The sequence below is a fragment of the Nerophis ophidion genome, linkage group LG13 (assembly GCF_033978795.1).
Source record: "Nerophis ophidion isolate RoL-2023_Sa linkage group LG13, RoL_Noph_v1.0, whole genome shotgun sequence".
Classification (NCBI taxonomy): Eukaryota; Metazoa; Chordata; class Actinopteri; order Syngnathiformes; family Syngnathidae; genus Nerophis; species Nerophis ophidion.
In genome coordinates, this window is record NC_084623.1 from 60,203,371 (window position 1) to 60,220,274 (window position 16,904).

At 38.1% G+C, this 16,904-nt stretch overlaps 1 protein-coding gene and 1 long non-coding RNA gene across 4 annotated transcripts in view; one reads left to right on the forward strand and one right to left on the reverse strand.

Moving 5' to 3' along the window:
* bcas3 (BCAS3 microtubule associated cell migration factor) overlaps positions 1–16,904 on the forward strand; it is a 262,841-nt gene that overhangs the window by 53,261 nt on the left and 192,676 nt on the right. Inside the window, exons 11-14 of the mRNA XM_061919330.1 lie at positions 4,228–4,311; positions 9,062–9,232; positions 11,211–11,304; positions 16,726–16,859. Coding sequence (XP_061775314.1) covers positions 4,228–4,311; positions 9,062–9,232; positions 11,211–11,304; positions 16,726–16,859 — 483 coding nt within the window. The remainder of the gene's footprint in view (positions 1–4,227; positions 4,312–9,061; positions 9,233–11,210; positions 11,305–16,725; positions 16,860–16,904) is intronic.
* LOC133564828 (uncharacterized) lies at positions 11,354–14,525 on the reverse strand. Of its 3 annotated transcripts, none has more exons than XR_009809352.1 (3): positions 14,239–14,514; positions 13,944–14,155; positions 11,354–11,543 (listed from the first exon to the last, which is right to left on the reverse strand). It is a non-coding gene; the product is annotated as an uncharacterized LOC133564828 (long non-coding RNA). The 3 variants fall into 3 exon arrangements; XR_009809353.1 differs by having other exon boundaries at positions 13,944–14,152; positions 14,239–14,513; XR_009809351.1 differs by having other exon boundaries at positions 13,944–14,525.

Consider the following 16,904-nt stretch of genomic DNA (forward strand, 5'->3'; position numbering starts at 1 on the left):
TACAAGGTACAACACAGCAATGTACACACATGTACACAAAACAAGGTACAACACAGCAATGTACACAATACAAGGTACAACACAGCAATGTACACACATGTACACAATACAAGGTACAACACAGCAATGTACACACATGTACACAATACAAGGTACAACACAGCAATGTACACACATGTACACAAAACAAGGTACAACACAGGAATGTACACGCATGTACACAATACAAGGTACAACACAGCAATGTACACACATGTACACAATACAAGGTACCACACAGCAATGTACACACATGTACACAATACAAGGTACAACACAGCAATGTACACACATGTACACAATACAAGGTACAACACAGCAATGTACACACATGTACACAAAACAAGGTACAACACAGCAATGTACACAAAACAAGGTACAACACAGCAATGTACACAATACAAGGTACAACACAGCAATGTACACAATACTTGGAGACATGTACTCAATACAAGGTACCACACAGCAATGTACACACATGTACACAAAACAAGGTACAACACAGCAATGTACACAAAACAAGGTACAACACAGCAATGTACACACATGTACACAATACAAGGTACAACACAGCAATGTACACACATGTACACAATACAAGGTACAACACAGCAATGTACACACATGTACACAATACAAGGTACAACACAGCAATGTACACACATGTACACAAAACAAGGTACAACACAGCAATGTACACAATACAAGGTACAACACAGCAATGTACACACATGTACACAATACAAGGTACAACACAGCAATGTACACACATGTACACAATACAAGGTACAACACAGCAATGTACACACATGTACACAAAACAAGGTACAACACAGGAATGTACACGCATGTACACAATACAAGGTACAACACAGCAATGTACACACATGTACACAATACAAGGTACCACACAGCAATGTACACACATGTACACAATACAAGGTACAACACAGCAATGTACACACATGTACACAATACAAGGTACAACACAGCAATGTACACACATGTACACAAAACAAGGTACAACACAGCAATGTACACAAAACAAGGTACAACACAGCAATGTACACAATACAAGGTACAACACAGCAATGTACACAATACTTGGAGACATGTACTCAATACAAGGTACCACACAGCAATGTACACACATGTACACAAAACAAGGTACAACACAGCAATGTACACACATGTACACAATACAAGGTACAACACAGCAATGTACACGCATGTACACAATACAAGGTACAACACAGCAATGTACACGCATGTACACAAAACAAGGTACAACACAGCAATGTACACGCATGTACACAATACAAGGTACAACACAGCAATGTACACGCATGTACACAATACAAGGTACAACACAGCAATGTACACACATGTACACAATACAAGGTACAACACAGCAATGTACACACATGTACACAATACAAGGTACAACACAGCAATGTACACACATGTACACAATACAAGGTACACCACAGCAATGTACACGCATGTACACAATACAAGGTACAACACAGCAATGTACACGCATGTACACAAAACAAGGTACAACACAGCAATGTACACACATGTACACAAAACAAGGTACAACACAGCAATGTACACGCATGTACACAAAACAAGGTACAACACAGCAGTGTACACAAAACAAGGTACAACACAGCAATGTACACACATGTACACAAAACAAGGTACAACACAGCAATGTACACGCATGTACACAAAACAAGGTACAACACAGCAATGTACACGCATGTACACAAAACAAGGTACAACACAGCAATGTACACACATGTACACAAAACAAGGTACAACACAGCAGTGTACACACATGTACACAAAACAAGGTACAACACAGCAATGTACACGCATGTACACAAAACAAGGTACAACACAGCAATGTACACGCATGTACACAAAACAAGGTACAACACAGCAGTGTACACAAAACAAGGTACAACACAGCAATGTACACACATGTACACAAAACAAGGTACAACACAGCAGTGTACACAAAACAAGGTACAACACAGCAGTGTACACAAAACAAGGTACAACACAGCAATGTACACAAAACAAGGTACAACACAGCAGTGTACACAAAACAAGGTACAACACAGCAATGTACACACATGTACAACACAGAAATGTACACGCATGTACACAAAACAAGGTACAACACAGCAATGTACACACATGTACAACACAGAAATGTACACGCATGTACACAAAACAAGGTACAACACAGCAATGTACACACATGTACACAAAACAAGGTACAACACAGCAATGTACACACATGTACACAAAACAAGGTACAACACAGTAATGTACACACATGTACACAATACTTGGAGTATGTATAATAATACTTGTGTTGTCTTGGAGTGATGACCAACTTTACTGAACTCAGTTCTTCTCCTGTGTGTGTCCATACATCATACAGCCATAATGATAATAATAATAATAATAACACAGTACTTTATACAACCATACTACTACTACTACTACTAATAATAATAATAACATAGTAAAATGAGCCACTGTGTGTTTGCAGTTGGTTTAGGTGTCACCAGTCTTCTCCTGTGTGTCCATTAATGATGTACATCAGGCCTGGGAAATTATTTGGACTCGCGGGGCCAAATTGAGAAAAATAAATGTATATCTATTTTTAGGAACACTAACACAAAACCTCACAATAATGTCTGATTGAACCCTAAAAACATTATGACCGACTGCTTCAAAAAAACAATGGTATTTTCCCTATTTTTACTGAATGAAACACCCAGAATGTACATGAAAATAAAGAATGTGGGATTTACAATATTAACTATGAAGGATAAAACACTGAATATTGACAACATATCATGCAATCCCCTCATAATGGCAGCTGCACTTTTCATCTTAAAGACTGCAGGCAGGCCAGGAAAGTACCCGCACTCTTTTACTACGAAGCCACGCTGTTGTAACACGTGCTGAATGTGGCTTGGCGTTGTTTTGCTGAAATAAGCAGGGGCGTCCATGAAAAAGACGGCGCTTAGATGGCAGCATATGTTGTTCCAAAAGCTGTATGTACCTTTCAGCATTAATGGTGCCTTCACAGATGTGTAAGTTACCCATGCCTTGGGCACTAATACACCCCCATACCATCACACATGTGTAAGTTACCCATGTCTTGTTCACTAATACACCCCCATACCATCACACATGTGTAAGTTACCCATGCCTTGGGCACTAATACACCCCCATACCATCACACATGCTGGCTTTTACACTTTGCGTGGATAACAGTCTGGACGGTTCGCTTCCCCTTTGGTCCGGATGACACGATGTCGAGTGTTTCCAAAAACAATTTGAAATGTGGACTCGTCAGACCACAGAACACTTTTCCACTTTGCAACGCTGCCCAGAGAAGCCGGCAGCGTTCTGGATGTTGTTGATAAATGGCTTTCGCTTTGCATAGTAGAGCTTTAACTTGCAGTTACAGATGTAGAGACAAACTGTATTTAGTGACAGTGGTTTTCTGATGTGTTCCTGAGCCCATGTGGTGATATCCTTTGGAAATTGATGTTGTTTTTTTGATACAGTGCCGTCTGAGGGATGGAAGGTCACGCTCATTCAATGTTGGTTTCCGGCCATGCCGCTTACGTGGAGTGATTTCTCCAGATTCTCTGAACCTTTTGATGATATTATGGAGCGTAGATGTTGAAATCCCTAAATTTCTTGCAATGTCACTTTGAGAAAGGTTGTTCTTAAACTGTTTGACTATTTGCTCACACAGTTGTAGACAAAGGGGTGTACCTCGCCCCATCCTTTCTTGTGAAAGACTGGGAAGCTGTTTTTATAGCCAATCATGGCACCCACCTGTTCCCAATTAGCCTGCACACCTGTGGGATGTTCCAAATAAGTGTTTGATGAGCATTCCTCAACTTTATCAGTATTTATTGCCACCTTTCCCAACTTCTTTGTCACCTGTTGCTGGCATCAAATTCTAAAGTTAATGATTATTTGCAAAAAAAGTTTATGAGTTTGAAGATGAAATATGTTGTCTTTGTAGCATATTCAACTGAATATGGCTTGAAAAGGATTTGCAAATCATTGTATTCTGTTTATATTTACATCTAACACCATTTCCCAACTCCTGACTACTACTAATAAGCCACTGTGTGTTTACAGTTGATCCGGTGTCACCAGTCTCGAGGAGGAGCATGTGATGATAATTCCCAATCCTACACAGCAACAGTGATCAATGCTGCCAAGGTAGGTGATTATTGATCAGTACCTTTCACCTTTCACCCACTTCTTGCTACTTTTGTGTGTGTTCATGTGTTCATATTGAACAATTAACATTGAGCTGATGATAATAGGGAGCAGTGTGAATCTGTGAGTACATAACAACTCCGTCTCCCTCGCATTCCCGGCCTCACCATTCAAAATACACTTTTGCTTCAAGGCCATTTTTGCAACATAAGAGTAATTGGTATTATTTTTAAAGTAGGATACCCGAATGCACTCTTCATTAGAGCAGGATTGTTCCAAGTAAAAGACGTTGTAGAATTGCATGGTTTATTAGTGATGTTCAACGCTAGAAATAAAGTCTTCCAAAAGTGATTTGTGAGAAGCACAGAAGTGACTTGAAGCATCCAAGAGTGCCGACACATTTGAAAGAAACGTGCTTGTCTGTTGCTGCTGTGGAAGCATGCAGTTCTCTAGTCCAGGTGTAGGGAACCTATGGCTCGCGAGCCAGATGTGGCTCTTTTGATGACTGCATCTGGCTCTCAGATAAATCTGAGCTGACGTTGCTTAACACGATAAGTCATGAATAATTCCACTTGTAATCACAGTCTTAAAAATAATGCTCAAAATATAAAACATTCTTGTGCATTTTTAATCCATCCATCCGTTTTTTTGTACCGCACCTGTTCAAGAAGTTGCGTTAATGCTAAGAAGTTACTTGTTTATTATCGGTTAGTGTGGGTCTTGCCCTCCTGGGGGTTCTTCAGACCACCAAGCACCGACATGAGAGCCTGTTTCAGGTTTTTCTTTCAATAAGTCTCTTAGTTGCTTTCCAGCAATTGTCTTTTTCTCTTCCGTTCTCGCTCGCGCTCTGGCTCCAGCCCCAACCCCGTCTCTCCTCCTGGCTGCTGCTTATAACAGAGCGACAGGTGATTAGATAACAAGGCCCAGGTGGGCCATCGACGCACCTGTCGCTGATTTCGAGGCCGGTCCTGGCAACTTCCTGCTTCGCTGCAGCCCCGCAGGCCACGCCCCCTCCACAGTTAGCTTCAGAATAACAATGTTATGACAAAGAAAAAGAGACCTATTATACTCTAGAAATGTTGGTCTTACTTAAAAATGCACACGTTTTGTTGTGTTCAGTGTTAAAAAAAATAACTATATGGCTCTTACGGAAATACATTTTAAAATATTTGGATTCTTGGCTCTCTCAGCCAAAAAGGTTCCCAACCCCTGGTGTAAAGGACAACTTCAAAAGTTGCAAGAATATATTTGAACTTAAAAAGAGTTGGAAAAAGAGACAACTGGAATTATATCGAAATGATTTTTGATTTTCAGTGGACGTGTCGTTGTGAAAATACTTGAAGGAAAATGAGAAAGTGTTATTGGAGTTGTTGGAGGGAACAGTGATGACGTCATCTCAATTCATGTGTTGAAAAGGGGGCGGATCAATAGAAGAATAGTATTCTTCCATCTGCTCCTTTCTCATCATGGAAATGTTTAAGAAACAACAAACATTGAAAGTGTGACTTGTATATATTCTGTATGTCCTTGACTTGCCGCCGGACATATTTAGTATGTGCCTGCCTTCAATTACTGCCGGGTCAGACTCACTGCCCAAAATAATTAGTGCATGCTTCGTGTTACCGCCTGGTCAAACTGGTGACGTCATTTTCAAAATGGAGGAGGCTGATTTCTATACCGGCAATTTGAAATCTCATAAAGGGAAGAAGATTAAGAGCTATTCACTAGGATTTAAGGTCCAAGCTTACATCACACTCAAAATTTTACTGCATACCTTTTGGTAAGTGCCGGAGTGAGAAGAGCTTTTAAAACAATTAGCGCATGTTTACTTTTACCGCATGCCTTTGGTAAGCGCAGGAGTGAGAAGAGGTTTTAAATGAATTAGCGCACCGGCGGCAATTCAAGGAAATACGGTATGCATGTTGATGAAGGGAATACAAAGAAATGATGAGACGGCGTGGCGCAGTGGGAGAGTGGCCGTGCGCAACCCGAGGGTCCCTGGTTCAAATCCCACCTAGTACCAACCTCGTCACATCCGTTGTGTCCTGAGCAAGACACCTCACCCTTGCTCCTGATGGGTGCTGGTTGGCGCCTTGCATGGCAGCTCCCTCCATCAGTGTGTGAATGTGTGTGTGAATGTGGAAGTAGTGTCAAAGCGCTTTGAGTACCTTGAAGGTAGAAAAGCGCTATACAAGTACAACCCATTTAAATAAAAGCTAGTGCCACAGGGAAGTGCAGGTTTAAGTACTTTCTTGGACGCCAAGAAAGCAAAGGAACAGGTCTGGCATGAAAAGCCAGGGACAGGACTCAGACAAGGGAAGTGGCGAAGGTAAACCAAAATAAGAGCGCGGGACAGGAAATGGGAGATGTGGTGACGGAGCGGAACATGTTGTCACTTAGTCAGGGACCTGCTAGTGTTCCTAGTCAGCAGTTTGTTTGTCCTGATCAATAGAGTGTTTGGACTAGTCCAAGGTCCACAAGTGTCTGACAGTGATTAGGAAAGACATTAGCGTGCTGAATAATTCACGTGTGACACAGTGCAGAGCGGGCGTGCACAAGAAGACACTTAGACATCCCCAGACCTAACAGCCGCTGGGCGCCACACAGTATTGACGGGGCCGCCTCGTCTGAATGTCTGATTACGCTCTCCGGGGCCCCTTTGGCGCTGGCGTACACACAGTCGCTCGCACACCTTGGACTCCATTAGGCAAAGACAAGATAGAGCCACTTAAGGAGCACTATCCATTTCCCTTAATCGAGTCACAGAGGTGTGTTTGAGCCAGACACCGTGGCTGGTCCTTAAACGCACCCCCAGGACCCCCGCTGCCTTTTATTTGTTGCCTGGACAAATACTCAGCCGGAGCAGCAAGTAAATTAAGATCAAATGGACTTCTTTCACTGCAGACACAGACACACACACACATAGAAACACACATATAAACACACATATAAACGTACATATACATGTATACATATATACATACACATATATACGTACATATATACATATACTGTAAATACACACATATCTATTTATATACACATATGGTGATCTTCTTATAAATGTATCTTTACAGGAAAACCTAGCGAAAGCATGACGTAAAATAAGATCTTTTTTACTTCTTTCATTGGAAAAACACAGACATATATACACAAAACATTATAGTTGATCTTCTTATATATGTATGTATATATGTATGTATGTATATGTGTGTATATATATATATATATATATATATATATATATGTATATATATATATATATATATATATATATATATATATATGTATGTGTGTGTGTATATGTAAATATGTGCATATATATATATATATATATATATATGTATATATATATATTGGGGACGGCGTGGCGCAGTGGGAGAGTGGCCGTGCGCAACCCGAGGGTCCCTGGTTCAATCCCTACCTAGTACCAACCTCGTCACGTCCGTTGTGTCCTGAGCAAGACACTTCACCCTTGCTCCTGATGGGTGCTGGTTGGCGCCTTGCATGGCAGCTCCCTCCATCAGTGTGTGAATGTGTGTGTGAATGTGGAAGTAGTGTCAAAGTGCTTTGAGTACCTTGAAGGTAGAAAAGCGCTATACAAGTACAACCCATTTATCATTTATATATATATATATACACACACACACACACACAGGTGATGTCATCACATTTGGAAACAACACCAAGGGAACTCAGCGAGAGCATGAAGTACAATAAAATCATATTTACTTATTTCATTGGAAACAAATACATATATATGTATATATATATATATGTATATATGTATGTATGTATGTATGTATGTATGTATGTATGTATGTATATATATGTGTGTGTATATATATATATGTATATGTGTACATATATATATGTATGTATATATGTATATGTATATATATATGTGTGTATGTATATATATATATATATATATATATATATATATATATATATATATATGTATATATATATATATATATATATGTATGTATGTATGGGGGTGTGTTAGTGATTGTTGTAGGGTGAAAGTGTTGTGTATATATATATATATATATATATATATATATATATATATATATATATATATATGTATGTATGTATGGGGGTGTATTAGTGGCCAAGGCATGGCTAACTTATTTGCAAAAATAAAATAGCAAAGTATCTCAGTGTGAAGATGAAATATCTTGTCTTTGCAGTCTATTCAATTGAATATAAGTTGAAAATAATGTGTTGTATTCTTTTTATTTAGCATTTACACAAGGTGACAACTTCACTGCTTTCATACAATTAGTGTGGGGAGTGTTTAGCATTTTTCCCATCATGCATTGTAATGGATGTCTTTTAGAATTGTTTTTATGGCTATTGGAGGTTGTTTTTTTGTATAATATCCACAATATGATGATTTGAAGGATCCGGCCAGCAGCAACATCTGAAGTGAAATAGACTTGATTGATTGATTGATTGATTGATTGAAACTTTTATTAGTAGATTGCACAGTACAGTACATATTCCGTACAATTGACCACTAAATAGTAACACCCCAATAAGTTTTTCAACTGGTTTAAGTCGGGGTCCACCTTCATCAATTCATGGTAGCAAAGATAAAGGGTTTAACAAAGTAAAAGTTCTGCAAAGTCAACAGGAAGTAGAAAGCAGGACACAAGTGCAGAGAACATGTTGACAGCCTCCAAAGGTTCCTCGTGCACTTATTGCTGTTAACGAGGACTCCTTGTGTGTTTCCACCGGTTAGACCCTGAAGAGCGGCCTGACCATGGTTGGCAAGGTGGTGACCCAGCTGGCAGGTACCGTGCCAACAAGTACGTCTGATGAAGAAGGTTCTCCTCACACTGGGAGTCGTCGTAGTCTCCACACCTCGGGGGTGGTCACCATCATTGACACACACAGTGTTGGCGAAGGGCAGGTCCGTTTATTCTTATTATTATATTATTGTTGTATTGTTATTACTGTAATAACATCCTCACCATCCTCACCTATGGTCATGAGCTTTGGGTCATGACCGAAAGGACAAGATCACGGGTACAAGCGGCCCAAATGAGTTTCCTCTCCCTTAGAGATAGGGTGAGAAGCTCTGCCATCCGGGAGGAACTCAAAGTAAAGCCGCTGCTCCTCCACATGGAGAGGAGCCAGATGAGGTGGTTCGGGCATCTGGTCAGGATGCCACCCGAACGCCTCCCTAGGGAGGTGTTTAGGGCACGTCCAACCGGTAGGAGGCCGAGGGGAAGACCCAGGACACGTTGGGAAGACTATGTCTCCCAGCTGGCCTGGGAACGCCTCGGGATCCCCCGGGAAGAGCTAGACCAAGTGGCTGGGGAGAGGGAAGTCTGGGCTTCCCTGCTTAGGCTGCTGCCCCCGCGACCCGACCTCGGATAAGCGGAAGATGATGGATGGATGTTATTACTGTTATTATTATTTTTATTATTAGTAGTATTATTATTGTTAATATTATTACTGTTATTATTATTATTGCTTTTTTTTGTTATTTTGATATTGTTATTATTATTGTTATTGCTAGTATTATTATTATTGTTATTGCTAGTATTATTATTATTATTATACATATTATTTTTGTTTTTATTAATGTTATTATCATTATCCTTATTATTATTATTATTGTTAGTATTATTATTATTATTATTGTTATCATTTTAAATATTATGAATATTATCATCATTGTTTTTATTATATAAATATTATTATTGTTGTTTTTATTAATGTTGATATTATTTTTATTATTATTATTGTCATTATTATTATTATTACTATTATTTTTATTTCAAACTTCATTATAGTACTTCTATGTTATTCTGTCGCAAACAATGCTAACATTAAAGTGCTAACTTTTGGAGCTAATTTTGCAACCCTTTAGCCCAGAGTCATAGAACTTGATTTGTGACTTTTTTTTTCTAATTAGACAGCCATAAACCTTACGGTCATTTAATTTGGTAACTGATAGCATGCTAACTGTTAGCATGCTAACTGATAGCATGCTAACGTTAACTTGCCAGCATGTTAGAATTAGCATGCTAATTATTGGAGCCAGTTTTGCAACCGTTTAACACAGAGTCATAACTTGGTAAGTGACACTTGTTAACTGTTAGCACGTCAACAATAGCATGCTAGCAAGCTACCTTTAGTGTGCTAAGTTTTTCATTTAATTTTACACCTGATTCTCAATTTCCCCACAGCTGTGTTACTTGAAATGTGAGACATGCTAACTGTTAGCATGCCATCGTTAGTACAAATGCTAAATGTTAGGGGGTGGGGGGGGGGGTTGCCCACATCTGAGGTCCTCTCCAAGGTTCTCATAGTCATCATTGTCACCGGCGTCCCACTGGGTGTGAGTTTTCCTTGCCCTTATGTGGGTTCTTCCGAGGATGTCGTAGTTGTAGTGGTTTGTGCAGCCCTTTGAGACATTTGTGATTTAGGGCTATATAAATAAACGATTGATTGATTGATTGATTTGAATGTAAGCATGCTAACATTTTAGGCTAACTGTGTACAGTTACACCTAAAACTCTGGGATTCAAACACATCCTCAAAGTACGGAGACCCCCCCGGCCGGCCCTAGGTCCAGGGCTCAGATAGCAGGCCCATCAAAATTTCCACGCGTATTTTCTGCTTTTGTGTTTATTCTTTTCTTTTAGGATACTGGCCTAAAAGAGAAAGATTGCAACACAATTAAGGCATACAAAATATTGTGTCCCCACAGAAGAAACAAACTGGTGTATGAAATGACTTTTTGTCCACTCTGGCCTTCATCAAACTCCCGTTTGTGTGTGTTGTGTGTGTCGTGTGTGTTGTGTGTGTCGTGTGTGTCGTGTGTGTCGTGTGTGTCGTGTGTGTTGTGTGTGTTGTGTGTGTCGTGTGTGTTGCGGCAGGTGCTGGTGAGTGAGGACTCTGACGGAGGAGGAGTGGTGGCTCACTTCCCGGCTCACGACAAGCCAATATCCTGCATGCAGTTCAGTCCCAGCGGTAAGACAAACTGTAAACAACAGCAAGCACATTTCTACAAACACACAACTTTACTTCAATTGTGTTTTATTTTTCACACCGGTGACGTTTAATAATAATAATAACAATAAAATAGCATCTGGGTCACAGTTGTGTACATTGAGACCCAAAGTACCAGCAGAGTACTGGTACTATGTAACCATGGTGTGGTACTTTCATCCAGCGGTCATGTTGGGTCCAGGAAGTATAAGATGACTCGTCTGCAACAACAACATACTTTTACTTTTACTTTGGTTAGTTTACGCTTGGTTTACTTTCATTCAGCACAAGATGCAGAACACTTATACTAATATCCCCTGCAAAACAGGCTTGTAGGGATGATATAGCTTCTGTGTTTTTTCCTGACCTAACGTATATATATATATATATATATATATACATATATATATATATATATATATATATATATATATATATATATATATATACACATATATAAATATATATATATATATATATTTATATACATATATATGAATATATATATATATGTGTATGCATATATATATATATATACATGTATATATGTGTGTATATATATATATATATATATATATATATATATATATACACATATATATATATATATATGTGTGTATATATATACATATATATGTGTATATATATATTATGTGTGTATATATATATGTGTGTATATATGTATATATGTGTGTATATATATATATATATATATATATATATATATATATATATATATATATATATATGTATATATATATGTATATATATATATATATATATATATATATATATATATATATATATATATATATATATATATATATATATATATATATATATATATATATATATATACATATATACATATATATATAGTGGGTGTGTCCTGCTGTAGCAGCAGGAAGATGTAGAAAGTGTAGGTTGTCCCAGCAGCGATAAAGCATGAAGGACATGAGTCCGAGTTAGCGTGATGTAAGACGTTGGTGTTGGAGTGCCAGCTGCATCTATTTCAGAGTCTAATTAGAGGACAAGACGTTTGTTTTCTCACATGTCGTCTGACTTGATGAGCAGCTAGGCTGCCAACACCACAACACATGTTCAAGTCTTGTCCTGCACTCACAGTCGCCTCCGTCCTCTGCAACTGTTGTGCTTCCAAGGACTTCACCCACACTGACAATAGAATGCTATTGTTTTATACCGAATGTAAAGTAGCTTTATATTCACTAACTAGCGAGCATGTTTCCGTGCTCTCAACCGTGTTTTATCTTGGAGAATAATAGCAGTAATAATAGACGTATATAAAAGAGACAATAACACAACATTAAACACAGAAAAAAAATTAACAAAAAAAATAGTAAAAACCTGATTCTCAAAGAAAAAGGCAAAAAAATAAAATTAAAATAAAATAAAGGCAGGAAAAGTGGCAAAAAAGAAAGGCAAAGAAAACACATTGTATGAAAGGGGCAGTGTTTAGTAATGAGGAGTGTAAACTATATATATATATATATATATATATATATATATATATATATATGTGTGTGTGTCTGTGTGTATATATATATGTGTATATAAATGTGTATATATGTATGTATATACATATATCTATGTGTATGTTTATGTATATATATATATATATCAATGTGTATGTTTATATATGTATATATATCTATGTATGTATATACAGTATGTGTATATATATACAGTATATATATAGACGTGCATATATATGTGTGTATATATATGTGTATGTATGTATGTGTGTGTATGTATGTGTATATATATATATATATATATATATATATATATATATATATATATATATATATATATATATATATATATATATATATATATATATATATAATTTTGGTGGCATCACTCCAAATGACTTTGTTCCAGAAGTTTTGAGGCTGGTCTCTGTGCTAATATATATATATATATATATATATATATATATATATATATATATATATATATATATATATATATATATATATATATATATATATATATATATATATATATATATATATATATAGGTATGTATATATATATATATATATATATAGGTATGTATGTATGGGACAAACGGTAGAAAGCCTATGTATGTATGTGTGTGTGTCTGTGTGTGCGTATATATATATATATATATATATATATATATATATATATATAAGTAGGTATATATGTATAAATACGTGTATATCTATGTAAATGTGTATATGTATATATATATGTGTACATGTATTTATGTGTGTGTGTGTGTGTGTGTGTGCGCATACACACAAGAATGTGTACGTATATTCATTTTAAGCATATTCTCTCTCTCTCTCTCTCTCTCTCTCTCTCTCTCTCTCTCTCTCTCTCTCTCTCTATATATATATATATATATATTTGGCCTCAGAGTGTTGAATTAAGTCTTGTTTATGTTTCTCAGTGCAGTGTTTGTCCTTTATTTATTATTATATGTCAGTGATTAATGAAGTTATTCACCAATGGTGAAGGCTAAAGAATGCTAACAACAAGAATGCTAACAACACGGTGGCCTAGGTTGGTGCTGTTGTGGCCGCAACATTCAGTTTTGTTTTTGTTTTTACAAACTTTTTGATGCGCCTCACCTTTGAGTTCTGCCTGGTCAACAACATACAGTATGTCCTGAGAGAAGAACAACAGTGCCGTGCTAACAACGTAGCATCAGTAGAGCTGCCAGTAGTCGTGGAAGAAGTTGTGGGGTGCAGACCACGGTCACGGTCAACAAGCTGGACTCCTCCAGCGATACATCCCAGAAGTTGTCTGTGATATTTGTGGATTTGATGATATCACATTTCTGCTGTCAAATTAGAGGTTGCGTGTAAATAAGACGGCTGCTGGTATAAATAGGACGTGTCAAAGGCTGCCCGAGTCAGCCCAAACCTTCTCTCTTCTGCCGCCAACTTGCTGCTGCTTTCTCATTTGTCCTCCCCACTGACGCCTCAGACCTCGCAACCCTTTTTGGAGGCCGCACTCTGACATTAGCAGATGTGAAGCCTGCATCTGTCGCCGCGCCAACCGCTCTCCGGCCAATCAGAAGGCAGGAAGGGCGAGAGAGAGCGTGGAGGAAGCTCCCAGATAAACACGCCACAGCGCCTCAACTCCTAATCACCCCACGCTTCCGTTTGCACGCTCTATAATTAGTCCCTTCTTTCCACGTCTTCCCAACTGCTGCTACAGCTTCTTGTGGCTTGGCACCTCCTTGGGGGCGGAGCTCCTTGCGGCCGCCGACTCGCCGCTTGCTGCGGTGCTCTACAACAAAGGTGTCCGCACGGCCCGGGGACACGTACTGAAAACTCTCAGCGGGCCCAGCCAGTTTCACACTTTTGTACTCTGGGGAAAAATGATAGAAACATAAATGATGTGTTTCTGTACTAGAGAATGTACCAATGTTTAAGCCACACCCACTACATTTTAGAAGAAAAACAATATTTCCCATATATTAGCCGCAGATGCATATGTTGTGAAATGAGTTATTTACACAGAAATGTTTATTTACATGCCTTAATTGTTTCCAAATGAAGCAATGTAGTACCTCTTAGTCTACAAAATAACATGTTTTTGACCCCCATTTGGTGGAAGACTACCATATTTTCCAGACTAAAAATCGCACAGCCCAGGGACACTCACTGAAAACTCCTAGCGTTCCAAGCCATTTTCACACTTTTTTATTGTGGGAAAAATGATAGAAACATAAATGATGTGTTTCTGTACTAGAGAATGTACCAATGTTTAAGCCACACCCACTAAATTTTTGAAAAAAAAACAATATTTCCCATATATTAGCCGCAGATGCATATGTTGTGAAATGAGTTATTTGCACAGAAATGTTTATTTACATGCCTTAATTGTTTCCAAATGAAGCAATGTAGTACCTCTTAGTCTACAAAATAACATGTTTTTGACCCCCATTTGGTGGAAGACTACCATATTTTCCAGACTAAAAATCGCACAGCCCAGGGACACTCACTGAAAACTCCTAGCGTTCCAAGCCATTTTCACACTTTTTTACTCTGGGAAAAATGATAGAAACATAAATGATGTGTTTCTGTACTAGAGAGTGTACCGGTATTTAAGCCACACCCACTAAATTTGAGAAGAAAAACAATATTTCCCATATATTAGCTGCAGATACGTATGTTGTGAATTGAGTTATTTTATTGTTTCCAAATGAAGCAATGTAGTATCTTTTAGTCTATAAAATAACATGTTTTTCACCCCCATTTGGTGGAAGATTACCATATTTTCCAGACTAAAAAGCGCACGGCCCAGGGACACGTACTGAAAACACTTGACGCTTTCTTACTGACAAAAACATGAATGATATTTTCCAGACTATACGATATAAGCAACACCCACAACATTTTTGAAGGAAAACAATAATTTCCCTTGATTAGCCGCACCGGACTATAAGTCGCAGATGTATATGTTGTCAAATCAGTTATTGACACAGAAATGTTTATTTACATGCCTTAGTTGTTTCCAAATGAAGCAATGTAGTACCTCTTAGTCTACAAAATAACATGTTTTTGACCCCCATTTGGTGGAAGACTACCATATTTTCCAGACTAAAAATCGCACAGCCCAGGGACACTCACTGAAAACTCCTAGCGTTCGAAGCCATTTTTACACTTTTTTACTGTGGGAAAAATGATAGAAACATAAATGATGTGTTTCTGTACTAGAGAGTGTACCGGTATCTAAGCCACACCCAATCAATTTGAGAAGAAAAACAATATTTCCCATATATTAGCTGCAGATATGTATGTTGTGAATGAGTTATTTTATCGTTTCCAAATGAAGCAATGTAGTATCTTTTAGTCTACAAAATAACATGTTTTTCACCCCCATTTGGTGGAAGATTACCATATTTTCCAGACTAAAAAGTGCACGGCCCAGGGACACGTACTGAAAACACTTGACGCTTTCTTACTGACAAAAACATGAATGATATTTTCCGGACTATACGATATAAGCAACACCCACTAAATTTTTGAAAAAAAACAATAATTTCCCTTGATTAGCCGCACCGGACTATAAGTCGCAGATGTATATGTTGTCAAATGAGTTATTGACACGGAAATGTTTATTTACATACCTGAATTGTTTCCAAATGAAGCAATGTAGTATCTGTTAGTCTACGAAATAACACAAGTGTGTCGATATGTATCAGAAGTTGCTGCCATGCATGTATGGCATGTGCAACAGTGGTTGCCATAGCAACGCAATGTAACCATGCTTTTAAAAGCCTTAAATCATCTCTGAGGTTATTTTATTTGATTTTTCAAAGCTGAATATTTTCCAAAGGATCCAGAAACAAATACCTTGAGACCTTCTGCATGCTCACCTGTGCCTCCATGTTGTGTCCAGGAATGCTGCTGGTGACCGCGGACATCCTGGGTCACGACTTCCACGTCTTCCAGGTCCTCACCCACCCCTGGACCTCCTCCCAGAGTGCCGTGCACCACCTGTACACCTTGCACCGCGGGGAGACCGAGGCCAAGGTGAGTCTCCCGTCTAGTAAGACTGGGAGAATTATGTTATGAAGT